The sequence below is a fragment of the Jaculus jaculus genome, chromosome 6, assembly GCF_020740685.1.
Source record: "Jaculus jaculus isolate mJacJac1 chromosome 6, mJacJac1.mat.Y.cur, whole genome shotgun sequence".
NCBI classification, from domain to species: Eukaryota; Metazoa; Chordata; class Mammalia; order Rodentia; family Dipodidae; genus Jaculus; species Jaculus jaculus.
The window spans coordinates 116,188,956-116,208,143 of record NC_059107.1 but is presented as its reverse complement, the minus strand read 5'-3'; the positions used below and the strand labels follow the sequence as shown (position 1 = coordinate 116,208,143).

The window sequence follows — 19,188 nt, the reverse complement described above, 5'->3', positions numbered from 1 at the left end:
ATTCACCAGTTCACTAGTGTCTGAAAATGTTCATTGTCTATCATTTATTCTAGAGATTCTACTATGTATTTATCATATGAAAACAGATACAAACACATTTGTATCAATGTTCATAGTAGTAATATTTGCAGTAGCCAAAACCTGGAAACATCCCAACATTCATTATCATGAAATAAGTATATGTAGGAGAAGGAGGCAAATAAGAAAGAACATATGTGATTACATTTACATAAAGTATAAATAATACAAACTAGGAGGAAAGACTGAAAAACGGCATGAGAAACTTTCATAGTGATGGTTATATTCCTTATTTTGCTGTAATATATTCACTGAGTACATATGTCAGAACCTATCAAATTGTACCTTTTAAATATAGTCTTTTAATCTTTAATAATATAATAAATAATAATATTAATTAATAATTGTATTATATATAACAATGTACACAAATATAATATATAATATTAACAGTTAATTTATAAATAAATTTAATAATAAATAATAAATAAACATAGTATAAATAAATAAAATAAATAAATATAGTCTTTTATGACAATGAAAATGCCTGCTAAATAAGACTTCTTTAAAAGTCTTCATATGAAATGGATGGATTCTACCATCACTTGAACACACATTGTACATTTATTGTACATTTATTTTAGCTAATAACAGCTAGAGAGAAGGTCATCAGAACCACCACAATGGGGGTTCACAGCCCTGTGGCACATTAGTAAATTAGCAATTCTTCCATAAATAGAATGATAATCTCTCTATGTTATTTAGTATTGGTTCAAATCTTAATCTCCCTGGATAAATTTGGAATACCTTAGGTTTATAAAATATGGAATAGTTTCTGGTGTAAGAGTATATTTATAATATATTAAGCCAAAGTAATATTATCTTAATTTTAGTCATACTAAAGTAAAACTGGCATTTATAACCAGTCTTTAAGAATTGAGAGAAGGGAAAAATACTACAGATGCCTCTAACTTCTTTCCAAACTATCCTAATTTTTATTATATCTAAAAATTCATTATAGTGATTAAATTAATCACAATAAATTATTAAAGCTGAATGCATACGTAGTATAGGAAACAAGGCTAAACAAAATCATTTATATGTAAAAATTAATATAAACCAATTAAATATGTACAAAACTAAATATCCAAATTAAGATCTTGAGCACTTCTGATGTGTTATTGTTTAACTTATATTTCGAAATACAAATATATTGTATAGATGAAATCTTACTAATATTTCTAAAAACTTAGAGAACCAAATAATAAAAGTGCAAAGAAATTCTAATAAATGCAATTTAATCTGCTCTAATAATGAGACTGGACTTTAACTGCATTCCAACTATTAAGTGGCATTAACAAATAAAATGCATATTCTCCTGGCAAAATTAAATCACCTGAGTGATAGAGGTATAAGAATAAATCAAACCTGAATACCAATGAAAAAACTCACATGCACCTTAATTTTATGTTTATTTATCCAAAAGTTTTATAGTCATAGTCTAGTCTACATTTTCACTTACCTTGCAAAAGTACCCAATACCTTATGCTTAAATCTCCCTCAAATGGTATTTATGCAATGCATGTGTTATGGCAATGCCTATACCAATTTGCGTTAGTCAATCAAATATGTATTTAAGGGGCACTGGTGAAAAATAACTTATTACTAGATAGGTAAACACTCTATAAAGTTGGAGATTTGCACAATAACATTTGTACAGCAATTTCAGAATCCCCAAACATTTGTTCATAAATCTTCCAACATTTCTATGCATTATTTGACAAACATTCATCTCCCATTTACTCATTTATAAAGCAATGCCTTAATTTGTAGAATCACACAGCTTTGTGACTGTTTGCCTACTTACAACCCATTTCCATCTGCCAGGAAGAATAAAAAGAATTATAAATAGTTTAGTAATTCCAATAATGAATGGAAATATTTCATTGGCATTTGGCTGTTTTCTAGTCCCACCTTTTTATATGCGATCCAGTCAAACACCCTGTCAATATCTGTTGCCTGAAGCACTTCCTGGGATACGGGATGGGAACTGGCCAAACCATCAAGCAGCATCACTTCATGTAGAACATCTGTCAGAAATCGCTGTTTTTCCTGCAATACAGTAGACAGGATAATATCACAGGTGATTCATGGTTATATCAGAATGTGCCAGACAATATGAACAGCACATGCCACCTAATTCATGATGCACATCAGTATTACATGGTGAGGCTCAAATCTATAGGAAACTAAGTAAATAAAGCATACCCCTTAGGATACTCTAAAATAAGGACAGTTGATTTGACATAACATGAAACAAAATCAATGAATTAAGCCACCCCTCTGTGGTCCAGACAACAGACTCTGTTTTGACAGTGGACACAGGAACATGCTAAGATATAGACTTCTTTGCGCCTTCTGCAGGGTTGACCACAATTCCCAAATTCCTGTCCCAAATAACTCTTTTGGGTGAGTTCAGTAGAAGAATATTATTGTGCTAATTAGGCCATTTATTCCTATTTACTCTCTCCCTCACTCCCAGCTTTCCCATCCCACCACACATATTGGGTTCTGAAAGGAATCCAGATGACCACAACACATTGTCCATGAGAATTTAGAATAATGTATGTGAAGGGCAAGTCAATAGGTATTATTAATAATCCATTGCCATAGAGTACTGAAAGCAAAGGAATCATTTTCTGAACAATGAAAACATAAAGCATCTTTGTTGTGGTAGAAATAAACTGCAAAGAAAAAAGGCACTTTTCTGGTGTATTTTGTTTTAAAAGCATAAGATTTAAAGAAAGCACTGGGGCTTTGATAATGAAGATGCTGGCAGTTATTAGTCCTCCTGGCCTCCAGCCTTCATGGATGGAGGGAGGAAAGGAAGATGAAGGTGCAAAAGATAACAAAGGCTAAATATTCCCCTAGATAGCTGAGACCTGAGGAGAAGCATTACAGAGATTAAAGACTGCAATGCTTAAATGGATCTACCTAATTCTGAACTCATTCCTAGAGCCTACTGGTTTTGAGATGGCAGATAAACAGCATGTTGTTTCGGAGTCATAATTTCAAGCTGAGCATGCAGCAATCCCAAGTTAAAGAATAAATAATGTAAGGAAAGAATAGTTAAGTAAGCATCTGTGTGTGTATATTCATTTAAATCTGTTAAAAATTATTTTTTCAATAATTTTTTTATTTATTCATTATTATTATGAGAGAGAGAGAGAAATGGGTGTACCAGGTCCTCTAGTCACTGCAAATAAACTCCAGATGTGTGCACCACCATGTGCATCTGGCTTACATGAGTTCTAGGGAATCGAACCTGGGTCTTCAGGCTCTGCAGGCAAATACCTTAATCACTAAGCAATTTCTCTCTCCAGCCTCAAAACATTTGATTTTTGCTCCTCTTCCCTTGACCAATGATCTAGTACATTTAATTCATAATGTAATTAAATTACCATCCAACTATATTCTATAAGGATGGTTTTCCAATAGATTAGTTTCAAAATGACCTATGGTCCATATTTCTATTTATTTCAGTCTTTTGTGCTTTAAGAATTACACCACATGTATATTTGGCATAACAAAGAATATTATACAGTAAAGACCCAATAAGAACCCTGTTCTGGGCCCCAGAAGGAGTTCTGGTCCAGACCCAATAAGACTACAGACACAAAGTTTAAACTCAGGGAGTGTGATTGCTCCTAGACACCTGGTTGTATGACTTTGGCCTTTTGGAGCTGATTTTCAAGAGGAATGTGGAAGGATTTTAAGTCTTGGCCTAAGAGACACCTTACAGTGTGTTAGTGCAGTTTGATGGACAATTCTGGTTAGAATTGAAAGACCTGAATGCAGTAACAACTATGGACTGTGAGTTTTGGCTAATGAGGGTGAGAAAGAGTTTTACTTGGACTGGGCTAGAATCAGTTTGATTCTATGTCCTAAGAAACTGTGCAGGATTGCATTGCGTAGAAATGGACTGGTGTGAGAAGAGGGATATGGCACAGAACAAATGAAATCTTTGGGTAAAACTGCTGCCCATTTACCTGCAAATTGTTTGAGAGATTAGGACCATTGAGATTGAGCAAGCTGACCTGCACTGGGGCAACAGGGAGAATGCAGACTCTCTTGAAGGGGCCTGAGTGTTCAAGGAGTGTCCTTTTCTTCAAAGTCAGCTTTATTCCCCCTGGATTAACAAATTGGCACCCTTCCTGATATTGTGGAGTATAAGAAATGCAGGAAAGAGAGGTCATTGAGTTTTCAACATGGTCTTGTGTTTTGAAAATGTCCATGGGCTGTGTGAAGCTGGCTTGCTGGATGCTTGCATGGAGACCAGATGGAGCCATGAGGATGGACCACGGGTTGCAGTGGAGACCCAGTGGAGATGCCAGGATGACAATATGGCTGGTAAGGAAAGCTGCCAGCCTGATGAAGTTTTCCAAGACCCTGAGTAGCCTAGCTGGATGGGGCAGAATTGGAATACCAGAGACTTGTTGCTGGTTAGGATTATCCAATTTGGAGAATTTTTACTGACTAGAGTTGTTGGATTTGAAGCTACAGAGTTTGATGTTTGTCCTGGTTGTTTTAAATCTTGTATTGGTTGAATATTTCTTCGCTATGCCCAGTGCCATCTTTTGAAGTGTGAGTATTTATTCTGTGTCATTATGGGGTTTGGGGGAATTTTTTTTTTTTTTTGTATTATGGCTCAGTTAAAAGACCTTGGATTATGGGGATGTTTGAACATCATTGGGATTGATAAAAACTATAGGCAATTTTAAAGTTGGATGAGTGCATTTTAAATCATGTATGGTTATCAGTTTATGGGGGTCAGGGGGGAATGTGGTAGTTTGATTAAAATGTCCTCCATAAACTTAGGTGTTCTGAAATCTAAGTTCCCAGCTGCGGTGGTTTGATTCAGGTGTCCTCCATAAACTTAGGTGTTCTGAATGCTAGCTCCCCAGCTGATGGATATTTGGGAATTAATGCCTCCTGGATGGAGTGTATTATTGGGGGCGGGCTTATGGGCTTTATAGCCAGTTTCCCCTTGCCAGTGTTTGGCACACTCTCCTGTTGCTGTGTTCCATCTTATGTTGGCCAGGGGGTGATGTCCACCCTCTGCTCATGCCATCGTTTTCCCCTGCCATCATGAAGCTTCCCCTTGAGCCTGTAAGCCAAAATAAACCTCTTTTTCCCAGAAGCTACTCTTTGTTGGGTGATTTCTACCAGCAATATGAACCAGACTGCAACACCAGCTGATAGAGATTTGGGAATTAATACCTCCTGGAGGCAGTGTATTGTTGGGGGCAGGCTTATGGGTGTTACAGCCAGTTTCCCCATTGCCAGTGTTTGGCACACTATCCTGTTGCTATTGTCCACCTTATGTTGGCCAGGGGTGATGTCCAACCTCTGCTCATGTCATTGTTTACCCTGCCATCATGGAGCTTCCCCCCTCTAACCTGTAAGTGAAAATAAACCTCTTTTTTCTTCCAAGCTACTCTTGGTTGGGTGATTTCTATCAGCAATGTGAACCTGACTGCAACAAGCACTAAATATTTTAAAAAATTATATATACTTTTTTACACCAAAGAGCTTCTGCCAAGATAAATGGAATCTATGAGGTTAAATGAGAATACGGTTGGCCTAGAAACAGTCACTGGGAATGAGGAAGTAAAGACATGGAAAAGCTCTCACAGGAAGTCTGAGAAAATTTAATGAAGAGCAATATCAGAAAGACCTTTCACTCTGTCATCTGAAAAGAAAGACCAAAAGAAAACCAAAGAGAAATCTCTGAGTGGAGATCAAAGAAAGATATATCAAACTACAGACAAGGAAAGAAGACAGCCATGATTGAGCCAATTCCAGTAGTGGTTATGTATTCATAGGCATGGAGAAAGTCGGGAAAAACTCTCAAGGCAGGGATGAATTACATCAGAGCAGTCACAAGGACTCAATTAATTTTCTAGGAGGATGGATCTGAACATAAACGGCTCCTCAGTTATGCTTAGGAGAAAAGTCAGGCATGCTGCTGCAAAACTGAAGAGCCCTTGACTGAAGGAGAAATACTTGCCATTTACTAGTATATGACCTTGAACAAGTGACATAATCATTTGTAAGCATGAGTGGTGATGAAGATTAAATAACTAAATGAGTACTACATATATGTATTAAGCACCTGCTATATCCCAAATGGTGCATCTGTTTCTAAGGATTAAGGGAGGTAGAGATGGATCCACACTGCAAGGTTTTGTATGTAGTAGGAGAATGAGAGACGAAGATGAGAGCAAATATTAGAAAGCAACCTGTGATACATAAAAATGGAAGAAGGCAGCCGGGCCTGGTGGCACACCTTTAATCCCAGCACTTGGGAGGCAGAGGTAGGAGGATTGCTGTGAGTTCGAGGCTACCCTGAGACTACATAGTGAATTCCAGGTCACCCTGAGCTAGAGTGAGACCCTATCTCAGAAACACCCCCCCCCCAAAAAGAAAAACCCGGAAGAAGGCTCAGGACATGGAATGACTAAACTAAGAAGGCGGTGATATGTTTTGCCTGCGAAAGGCAGGAAAATTTTCTGAGTTGATTGCTGAAACATAATTTTTAAGGATGAGTTGAGTATTCCAGAAATATATGTCAGAAGAGGAGATTTGGAACTAAAAGAAATTTGTGGGGATAGTAGAGATCTTTTAGCATAGTTTCTTGGGGAGACACTCCACAGAGTTTTGCATGGTTCAGAGAAAAAAGCAAATTTAGTTATAAGCATAGAAAAGCAGACAAGAACAAAATGATAAAGGGATCTCTACAACAGGGAAGGAAGCTGGTGTTAGGACCTGACATCACTGGACCTGTACTTAGAGAAGTCTGAAAAGCAGTGACTTGTTGGAGTGATGAGAAAGTGGGAACAGAGAAATGGAAAAAAACATTGCTGAATTGTGAGCAATCAGCAGACAATATGGGCTGTACCTTCATGATTTCAATTGAGTATTCCCATTATTTCTCTGAAATTCATTTCAGTCTTGTGATGAGTCAAGCTGGTAACATAAGACACTGATTTGGGTTCCTCATTTATGAATTAGAGGCACAAACAGAAAAATAGACATAAATATAAACACAGAATAAACATATCCAAACCAATGCAAATATTTCATCTCAATAATTTCATTAATTTATGTAAAGCACTATCTCAGTCTAGCTTGCAATGCTCTCACTATCCATTTTGAAAGAGATAAAATCATTTTTCTAATCTTCAGATTCAGTTTGATGAAAATCCCTGACTAAAATGATCATAGGAGTATAATGTAATTCCACATACTGACTGCCTGCCTCACATATGGGAAGGTCATGTGCTAGACCTTGAGGAACACAAGAAAAAAATCCTGCTTCTACACAACTCATTTTATAGTATGAAAGACAGATAGTTAAATAATGGTTAATATCAAATGATGTTGCAGTGTTAGTAGCATAGAGCACTATGGGAATAGAAAGCAGGAAAACTTATATATAAACTTGATTTCATTGGTGTTAGCCAATGAAAGTAAACCATAACATGTTATGATTTACTTGTCTGGAAACCTAACCTTCAACATGAAAAAGACTTTCAACATTCTATGGGCTAGGCAAAATGCCATCAATCAGTACTAAACTGAATCTGGGTCTTTATAAAAATGTGAATTGGAAATACTGATACACCTAACATTTCAGAGTTGGATATTGTACTCTTCTTTGTTGTTATGTTGCTGTTTTTGGTTTGTTTGTATAAGGCAGGGTCTCACTCCAAGCCCAGGCTGACTTAGAACTCATTCTGTAGACCAGGTTGTCTTTAAATTCATTGTTAACCTCCTACCTCAACCTCCCTCCCAAGTGCTGGGATTGTACTCTTGTTTTTCACTAACTATTCATAAAATAAAATTTCTGCTGGGTGTGGTGGCACACACCTTTAATCCCAGCACTCAGGAGGCTGACAAAGGAGGATTGCCATGAGTTCAAGGCCACCCTAAGACTACATAATGAATTCTGGCCAGCCTAGGGTAGAGCAAGACACTACCTCAAATAACCAAAAAACAAAACAAAACAAAAGCATCTGAAAAAAAATTTCAGAAATAAAGCAAAGGAATAAAACAACAAAAGTAAGTATACTGGGGAAAATATCAGACTTTATATACATGAAATGGATGATACTGTATCACTTTTATGAACATATTGTAATTCCACAATTATGAAAATTAGAAATTATTTGACCTCGGATTCTTATAAAAGAACTCTATAAATGTTATATTGTCACTCTACTTTTTATGAAGTTCTAAGAGTATTTTAGACTTTTGATTAAAACAACTAGATTTATGTGTGAAAAATTGCATCATTAGTTAATGTATTACTTAATATTTTATACACACAGCTACAACCTATTAATGGATGAAATAAAAGTAAAGGCCTACTGAAAACTGTTTTCCTACATAAGTATACTTCAAAGTTAACATTTCACAGTCTCATGTTTAGAATACCCAAGCCAGACATGCAAGCAATCACTTTCATATGCAGCATGTTACAATAGTTTATTTATATGAAAGTCAAACTTCTGTAAACACACCACATATGTACAGCAGTCATTGAAAAAATAATTTTAAAAGTCATGACTATTAATGCCTACAATGAAACAAGTACTCAGCTGGAACATTTGGCTCTGTATTTATTTATACAACCTTTTGCAGAAAGCATTACATGAACAGAAGACTCAAGGCAGACCTCTATTGATGTGACATTATTCTCCAATTTCATATAAACTTTTCGACAAATACTGAAACATTATGTTCCTTATTATTATTTCTTAGAAATATTAACCACAGTTCCTCCATAACTAAATCTTAAATTTTCTAAGAAATTTTAATCAATGAATAAACTTGAAAGGAAAGGAAATTATTTCTATAAAGGTATCTCGACTATTAATGAGGACCCTTGGAACACCTCTTTATAAGCTGTATGACTCATACAGAAGTGGGTTAAACTATAAATCTTCTTAGGGACTATACATTCTCAGCTGTCTGATACTGTGTTTCAACATCTGAGCTAAAAGTATTATGAATCATATTATTCAAGGTATGATGTAGGTAGCAGAGGGAAAAAGCTAATATAGAAGACAAAATATACTACAACCACACTTAGAAAAAAATGTATAGACCTTTTGAAGACTCATTTATGAACTTGAGATACAGGAATATTGCTGGACATGTTGACACATGCCTGTAATCCTAATATTTGAAATGTAGGAGTAAGAGAATCAGGAGTTCAAGACTAGCCTCAGATAGCTAGCAAAGTTGAGACCAGCATAAACATGAGACTTTGTCTCAAAATTGTGTGTATGAGCATGTTCAAGCAAATGTGGAGCAATATTGATAAGGCATAAGTGAACATCACTCCTGTTTTCATTTATTATGGGAATGTGTGTCTTATATAGTAATTGTGAAGGTTCTCTCCAGGCCAATGACAGTAATAATTTTCAACACATTTCTAAAGCACATAGCTAATTTTTAATTCTAGCAGTCCTTCAAAAGTCACGGTGATAGTCTGCACAATGCTAGTGATTTCCTATAACCATCTTAAAACATTCATCAAATGTAGCTTTCTTTTATTTGTATGACGTTCATGACACCTTTCCCTCTGTTTCATGTCAAACACTTACACAATGTGCCTTCATGTATTTCTAATCTACTCCATTTATAATTTCAATATCCTTTTATAGTTGGATAAATGACTGCTAATATCAATTGGAAAAACTAATATAATCTTTCCTAAACTATCAGATGACCTTCAGTTCACAGTTTTATTTTATAAGCTATACCTATACTTTATTACCAAATACCTCATATCTGCCAAACTTTGGGATAAATGCTGAGAATTATGATGAAATAATGATCTCTAACCTGAGGATACACACTGTCTGGTGAAGGAGATTTGCTACCTGCACTTTATTACTAGAAATGAGTTCATTCTAGCTCTTTTATAGTGCCATATTAGGAACCTTCTAGAGGATTATACATTTTTGAAAAATAATTCCTGCTTCATCTTTTTAATAATCCTATCTCTACTTTGGCAGTTAAAAATATGTTCCTTTATCTCTATGCTTAATTTATAATAAGCTGAAAAGTAGTTTTAATAAAGTCAAATTTTCTAATCAAAATTAGGAAAGATACAATAATTTCTTACATCCATCCTAACAAGTCTCCAGTATTTTGCAGATGCAAGTCGCAGATTCTTGAAGACACTTTAATATTTGATTTATAAAATGTAATTAAGAGAATTTTCAATGTGCATTGACTAGTTATTTTAAACAGATTCCATTTCTGCCTAAGTTTTAATGGAAACTTCCTTAAAACAGCCAGATCTAGATTAATTCCACAGGCAATTTAATCAACTTACAGATGATATTAACATGATTACCAAGAGCTTCATTTATTTTGTTATTTTGATTTGTGAAATAAATGATAATTCAAATTACCTTAATTCTGTAACCAAATTATTATTAATTTGATGGATGGATTTTAAAGAGCACTTTTTGTCATTTAGTTCCAATATTTACTGATATCAGGTCATCCAATAACCTAACCTGATGGAAGCTTTATACTTGTCAGAAAAAAGATGTCATTATCTTTCCAATGAAAATAAAAGGCACTTTTTAAAGTTTGATAGACTTAATAAACCATAGAAAACTACTCCAGTGGACAAGGAGCACTAAATACCCAGAAAGGTAACATATTCATAACACACATATACATATGCATATATATGTGTATACACATACTATATACATAATTATTATTATTTTTTTTTTGGTTTTTTGAGGTAGGGTCTCACTCTAGCCCAGGCTGACCTGGAATCCACTATGTAGTCTCAGGGTGGCCTCGAACTCATGGTGATCCTCCTATCTCTGCCTCCCGAAGGCTGGGATTAAAGGCATGTGCAACCACGCCCAGCTCTATATAAATAATTATATCTCAAACTATGTGTTTATGTTGCACAGTACAATTCATACATAATTAAGAAAGTTTTAATTGTTCAGAATGCAAAATACAAACCAACAAACCTTTTTTTTTTTTTTTTTTTGAGGTAGGGTCTGGATCCAGCCCAGGCTGACCTGGAATTCACTATGTAATCTCGGGCTGGCCTTGGACTCACATGATCCTCTACCTCTGCCTCCCAAGTGCTGGGGAAAAGGTATGTGCCACTATGCCCAGCCACCAACAAGAATTTTAAAATAGCAAAAATGGACTGAAGAAATGACTCAGTGAATAAAGATACTTGCAAAGCATTCTGGCCCAAGTTTGATTCCCTAGCATTAAGAAAAAGGCAGACACAAAAGTAGTTTATGTGTCTGAGATTTGTTTGCAGTGCATAGAAACACTGGCATGTGCATGTGCATGTGCAAGTGCACATGTGCACACAGACACACACACATGCATGCATTTAATTTAAAAGAAAACAGCAAAACTATTCAATAGTCACATCAAAAATGCATTCAGAAATGGAAGAGATACACTTACTATGTGAAGACAAATGTGCTCTTATGAACTTCTTATTACAATAGAACTCATCAAGTAACAGATTCTGGGGTCTCAAGACTAACATCATTTTATATAAGTACCTAACAGTAATAATACTGTATAAAATGCTAAGAATAATATTTCAGGGCTGAGGAGATGGATCAGTAAATAAAATTCTTGCCACATACACATGAGAACTTGAGATTAGATCCTGGCACCCATGAAAATGCTGGAGGCTCAGACATGGGATTGGCAAGGCAAACTGGCTAGCTCAACTAGCTGAATTGGCAAGCACTGGCCTCAAGTCCCTGCCTCAGTAAATAAAGAGGAGAGTGACCAAACAAGACACTGGAGGACAACTCTAGCTTACACACATGTGCACCTACACACATATCAACATGCATACACACACACATACACAATATACACAAACATACCCAAAAAGAACAACATTCCTTTTGTTCTTAATACTATCCAATAGCATAAGCAGCACAGTATTTCAAAGATGTTTTGAAAGAAGAGAGAAGTTTACATAGAAGCTAAGTAGCAAAGACTCAAGTACTTAACCTATTGGATGGGGAGAATATTTAAATTCTGTTTTTAGTGTATTTATTTATTCAAGAGAGAAAGAATGGCATGCCTAGGCCTCTTACTGCTGCAAAGGAATTCCAAGCACATGCACCACATTGTGCATCTGGCTTTTCATAGATACTGGGATATTGGACCAGGTTCGGCAGGCTTTGCAAGCAAGTACATTTAACTGCTGAGCCATCTCCCCACCCTTGAACATAAGGCTGTTTATTTGTTCAAGATAGGGTCTCACTATATCCCAGGATCACTTGAAACTCACTCTGTATCGCAAGGCTGGCCTTGAACTCACAGCAATCCTCCTACCTCTGGCTCCTGAATCCTGGGACTAAAGTCAAGCATCACCATGCTTGGTTATGAATATAATTCTTGAACACTGTAAATATAGCATTACTCTCGCAAAAATAATCTTACTTACTTGGTAAAATAGTTCTAGGAGGACAGGCAGACACTGATACTTTGATCTGCACCTGAGTTCTCCCCATACCTACCAGAAAAATGTCATCCAATAAATGTTAAACAAGGAAAACAGTTAAACAGTTGTTAAACAGTTGAGTAAGTCAACATAGGTTAACATCTTAAAATATTTCATCATGTAGTGGCCAAAAGGTTCCAGCATAACATTTAGAAAAATACAGACTATTATCCCGTTGTTGGAAGTCAAATTATTTTCAAGCCTGATAAAGTAATGTGGTCTGTCAGCTCTCAAAAAGAATTCAGTGATTTCAAGAAAAGCCCTTTATTGTCTTAAAAGTAGAGCAACAAACTTTGTATTTTTAGGTTTTAATTAGTCAACACCAGCAGTGTATCTCATGTACTTATAATGGGACCATCACATGGATAAGAACAGAAGATAATTAATGTCAAATTTTGCTCTGAAGGAGCAATCGACCTAAACTGGTTTTAGTCAGACAGCTTAGAAAAGAATAAAAATATATTTTGATAAAAATAACACCAATGCCATCATTTAAAGCAACATAAAATCACTCTTTTGGGTGCATGCATGCATGTTATGATATTTGTATGTATAGCATATGTATTGTGTGTGCAGATTTGTACATACTTGTAGAGGTCAGAGGAGAATGTCATGTGTCCTTCTCTATCACACTCCCAGATTGTTTCCTTGAAGTTGGAGCCTTTCTTTCTCTGAAGCTGCCATTTTAGGTAAGACCAAATGATCAGGAAGTCCCAGTAATTCTCCTGCCTCCACCCTATCTGCAGGACTGCTATTATAAGACTATAAAGCCATTGTTAACATTTTATCTGGGTACTGAGGATTGAATTCAAGCGCTTGCAGGCCTTCATGCCCACTGAGACATCACCCCAGTCACAAAAAGAAATCACATTTTATTTTAATTTTCTTTACTTATATTCCTTTTTGGAAAGAAGTTAATTTTTTGAAAATACATATCTGTATTCTAAGTAAAGTTGTGTAACTTAGGGATGGAGAGATGGCTTAGCAGTTAAGGCATTTACCTGCCAAGCCTAAGGACTCATGTTCAACTCTCGAGGTCCCTTGTAAGCCAGGCACACATGGTGACAGGGTGCAGGGTCACACATGTACACAAGGTGGCACACATATCTGGAGTTTGACTACAGTAGCTAAAGGCCCTGGCATGCCAATTCTCTCTCTCTCTCTCTCTCTCTCTCTCTCTCTCTCTCTCTCTCTCTGTCTGTCTCTTTTCTCTATCATTCTCTCTCTCCTCTCTCTCTTATCTCCCTCTCATTACAAAAAATTGTGAAAGGCAAAATTCCAAATCAAAACATACAAGCAGAAAAATACTTGACATAATGAAACGTAATTAAGTAAGCCTGAGAAATCATTAGAGAACATGTTTAAGTTGTGCAATTTAAAAGTACTGAGGAGCTAAATCTCTGTCTTCTTCCATGTCTTGTCCAGTCTCTTAAAATGTTTGGACCATTTTTTTTTTTCTTCAGAACATATTTATGAGTTTGAAGAGTCTGAACGAGGTTATGGCTCTGTGGTTTAACCTGCTCCACAAGGCAACCGCTGACAGGGGCATCGCATGGTTGGTCAACTATGAGAAAAAGAATTCACAGTGCAAGTAAGACACTGATGCACAGTAGCTTTATACTAATATCAACATGAAATCTCCATAGAATCTAGGACAATGAATGGCTCAGTTGAGGTACTTGTTAAATCTTTGGCTAAGATAAATAGAATGAATGAGATGCATGAATGTACATAAAGGCAAGAAGCGGCAGCAGTACAGCAAGCTAATTTCTATAAAATTATCAAGCTAGTAGACTGTTAACAGCCCTTAAGAGCAGTATCAGTGGACTGTAAATAAAATCTAAGGAAAAGAAAATAAAGACAGGAATTAATTGTACACAGGTGTTCTCTAGGAAGGTTCTAAGGGAGAAACTGCCTTACTGTATATCTTCATGTATAAAAGACAGACATGACCAAAATAGGACTGTAACTGTGAGACGTTTCTTTCATCAATCCTTGGAAGAAATAAAAAATATAAAGGTTTCAAAAGGGGGCCAGTTAAGCATTTAATGGTAGAACCAAGGTCTCTGTCTAGCAATGTCAATATATATGCTCCCTAAATTTTTGTATTTATGGCTAAAAAAAAGCTTCCTGAATGTCCTCTCTCTCTCTCTCTCTCTCTCTCTCTCTCTCTCTCTCTCTCTCTCTCCACACACACACACACACACACACACACACACACACACACACACTCATACATATATATATGGTGATATATAACTATCAATATATATATGGATAATATAGTGATATAGTTGGGCTGATACTCAAGACAATCAAGATGATAGAGAAGATGTACACTCAACCTCAAAAAATTCCATATTCTGCTTGATAGAAAATTAAGTGTGTAAGGTGTTTAGTGTATACCATACATGCTACATACATCTTCATTATTACAACTCTAAGGGAGAAATGCAGGCAATATCCTTATTAATATGAAGTTATCTCAATAATTTTTTCTCTCTCTTCACAGAAAACTCTTCTGCATTTTCCTATTTGATCACTTGAACTAACTTCTTGCATTTCTGGAATCCTTGTCTGGTAACATCTGAACCTAAGGTCACCTTGATGAAAAGAGGGGAAAATCCTCATAAAGTGTGATGGACTGAGACAGTCTGCTTAGAAATAAGTTATGTTCTAATGTCTTTAGTAACGTATAGCTGTCTGGTAAAGGATGATTAATAATTAAAAAACTAATGAATTATTCTTTAGATGTCTTCTGAGTCCCTCTCCTTTAGTTATGTTTATGTTAGAGGTATGCCAAGCAAATTCTGTTTACTGAAAAAAAAATGCTAAATGACATCAAATAATTAACAATTCATATGTTTCAGGGTGATGATACTTTTCCAAAGGCAGGCAAGACCACAGATGAGATAGTCGTGTCTTCTGTGATAGACAGTGCTATGTATTTTGAGAATAACAATGCCTAAGAGAAGATTTGTATCATCTTGGTATAATTTTTTTGCTTTATTTGTATTGTTAAGTAATATGTGAAATGGATCAGCAAGCACAAAAAATTTTCTTACAAATTGCTCTTATTTAAAAGAATGAACATGGTCATTATTTTCTGGAATATTATTAGTTATGCAAAAGGACATCCTGGTGCTATTGAGAGGCTTCAGGTTATGTTAGAGTTTTCCTCTTAGAAAGTGTCTATTTCCATAAAATTTTTATTGTTTTTGAAATTTCTAAGAAAACGTACAAAGACTTTGACACCATGCAAATATGAATAGGCTCTTAAGAAGAAATGCTTTCTCCCACAGGCAATATTCATTTATCTTTTATCTCTAGGTTTAAAGTACACAAAACCTAAAACAATATCTTTATGAATAAAATGGCTTTGCTTCACAAAAACATCCATTGAAAGTAGGTATGAAGTTTTCTACTTGCTGAACTGTTTTAACATTTAAGAAAATTATGAGAGGTAATCCTTCTAAACCTCCCAGATATTTTCCTGCATATACAAAATACATGTGATACATAGAAATACTAATAACTTTACCTTATCTCTTTTCTTTCTACATATGTTACTTAATATAAACTGGTCTTGTAAAATGACACATAAGGCCCTTAACATCACAGAAGCACTGCCAAATTTGTATTTTTACAACACACAGGAGGCTGAAGTCTTTATTTTTTTAAAACAAAAGTGTATACAGAGGTAAAAAATATTCAATATTCTTCAATTATAGCTTTAAACACAAAAATGTGCTTTTGTAGAGCATTTAAATTGGTTAATGCATTACAACAGTTAACAAATAATTGTCTGGCCTTACTGATTCTTCATTCTAATACATGCCGCTAACAGGGCTACAAATAAAAGAAGTTATATTATAAAATAGAACAGTCAGTCTCAAAGTTGGAGAAAATTTGAACACAATTTCTTATATGAATCATTATTTAAAATATTCTTCTGTAAACTCAGTAACTACTTTAACTGTTACTCAATAGAAATTCTCTTTATTTCTTTTCATTCAATAGTTTAGGGTCTGCTTGGTTAGACCTGCTTATCACTGACATTGTTTTGGTATTTGGTTTACACTACTTTGTCTGTAAGAGAGTCAGTGCAATCCTCAATGTACGGAGCATCTGGGCACTTCAGGGGATATTAAGAATGTCCCTGTACTAACTCTGAGTGCAAAGATGACACTTGAGACTTCAGTGGCACCAGCTGCTCTTCTCCCTACAGCAATGTTTACTACAGCCCCATTAGCTGTCGGTGTAAATGCTGCTGGCCACTAAAGCTAGGAAAATAGGAATCCCCTCTCCCAGGATGGGGGGTATGGAAACCAGTTCTTTTCCACTAGGAAAAATATTTTTATGTCTTTTAAAAAGAAGGCATATGCTTTTAGTTTAGTTTATTGTTTTTTTAATGCATGCTTGCAGAGAGGAGAAAAGGAAATGCTAAAGGAAACATACAATGAGGCCTGTTTTCCCGACTGGACCCCCAAGAGACACAAGCATGCACATCTACTTTCCTTCTAATCCTTCAAGGTAAATGTCACTTTTAAGCCACTGAGCGGGATCAAAAAGACCACAGCCCCTTGGGAATAGCTAGGATGCCTTATATGTTTTCCACTTTCAATAGGTGAGAGTCATTTGAGAATAAAATATCATCAGTCATTTAAAAACAATTGGATCATCTTCTAATTCACCAGCTTATGAAGAGTTAAATGCTATATGCAAACTTTGACCACAATAGAAAAATACAACATATATATATATATATATATATATATATATATATATATGAATTGATAGTCCAAATTTATAATACAAAATTCTAAAATGAGTATTTAATTCCCAAATGGTCTATCTCTGTACCCATAGTTCTAACATATGATTATATCTTTAATTTGAATTATAGTCAATAATAGCAATATGCTAACTATCATTGGAATGCATTTTAAATACATTTTAAAAGTATATGAAAGCATTTTCCCTACAACCACTGAATGAAGGATGGCATAAGAACAAACAGCTAGCTGAACAAGAAAAATACTAACCAAAACAATTATTTTCTTTCTACACATTTCCTTGTCTGAATTCCAGAATATTCATTATGAATTGGAATGATTAAACTTGAAAAAATTGACTCAAAAAACTCATTATTCCATCTTCTCACATGGATTCTTTTTTTTTTTTTAATTTTATTTATTTATTTATTTGAGAGCGACAGACACAGAGAGAAAGACAGATAGAGGGAGAGAGAGAATGGGCGCGCCAGGGCTTCCAGCCTCTGCAAACGAACTCCAGACGCGTGCGCCCCCTTGTGCATCTGGCTAACGTGGGACCTGGGGAACCGAGCCTCGAACCGGGGTCCTTAGGCTTCACAGGCAAGCGCTTAACCGCTAAGCCATCTCTCCAGCCCTCTCACATGGATTCTGAAGACTGAACTCAGAGACTCATACTTGAGAGGCAAGCACTTTAACTGCAGAGCAATCCCTCCAGCTCCTACCTTTCCTTTCTTTCATCCTTCCTTTCTTTTTCTTCCTAACTTTGCCCTCCTTCCTCCTTCCTTCCTTCCTTCCTTTCTTCCTTCCTTCCTGTCTTCCTTTCTTCTTCCTTTCTTGGCAAACCCAACAGACTGTTTTTTGGGTTTTTTTTGTTTGTTTGTTTGTTTGTTTTTTAATGCAAGAGAGAGAAAGACAGCCAGAGCCAGAGAATGAGAGAAACAATTGGCACACTAGGGCCTCCAGCCATTGCAATCAAACTCCAGATGCATGTACCCTCTTGTGGACATATAAAACCATGTCCACTTGTCTCACCGTGCATCTGGCTTAGGTGGGACCTGAAGAGTTGAATATGAGTCCTAAGGCTTTGCAGGTAAGCCTCTTAATCACTGAGCCTTCTCTCCAGTCCCCTAAGTTTTTTTAATCATGGGCTTTGCTTCAAATGAAACTGACGAGGAGTATTGAAGACTAATAATGTTTTGGGTCATGTCATCCCTTTAAGGAAACTCAGTAAGATTTCCTTCTTCTTGTGCATAGGAATAAAATCCAACTTCAAGACCTTGTACACTCTACCAATTCCCACAGACTAATTCTACTAATTCCCACAAAAATAAGATTCAATATGACTTTCTTCAATAGTATGCTGGAACTTGATCTATCCAATAATATTGCCACTAATAGCCAACTTTGTTAAAGTAGCATCAAGCAAGCAATATCTTGTGCCATGAAATGTGCCCTTAACCTTAAGCTAAGAAACTTTCTTCCATTATCTTGGTACTGCTACTTAATGAATGAAACGTTATTTAAAACTTATGTAACTGTAGAATAGCCAGTGTTTTCCTATGGACAAAAATTAATTTGGTGAGAATAAATTGTGAAAAGAGTACGTAGAAATTATTTTGTAACATATATCTATAAATTTGCATTATCAAAGTAGATCAGTGAGGCTGAAAATTTTAGGGCATCTATATATAAGATCTATATTTTTCACTGAAGTATTTGTTTCTCAGTAATTAATGTATTTGCATACTTGTATAGTGTTTGTACATTTCAAAGACATCACAAAAACTACAGAAGTTTACT

General features: G+C 35.6%; 1 protein-coding gene across 1 annotated transcript in view; it reads right to left on the bottom strand.

The window, feature by feature from the left end:
* Positions 1 to 19,188, bottom strand: part of Trhde (thyrotropin releasing hormone degrading enzyme) — a 441,021-nt gene that overhangs the window by 196,509 nt on the left and 225,324 nt on the right. The window contains exon 6 of the mRNA XM_004650112.2: positions 1,993 to 2,130. Coding sequence (XP_004650169.1) covers positions 1,993 to 2,130 — 138 coding nt within the window. The remainder of the gene's footprint in view (positions 1 to 1,992; positions 2,131 to 19,188) is intronic.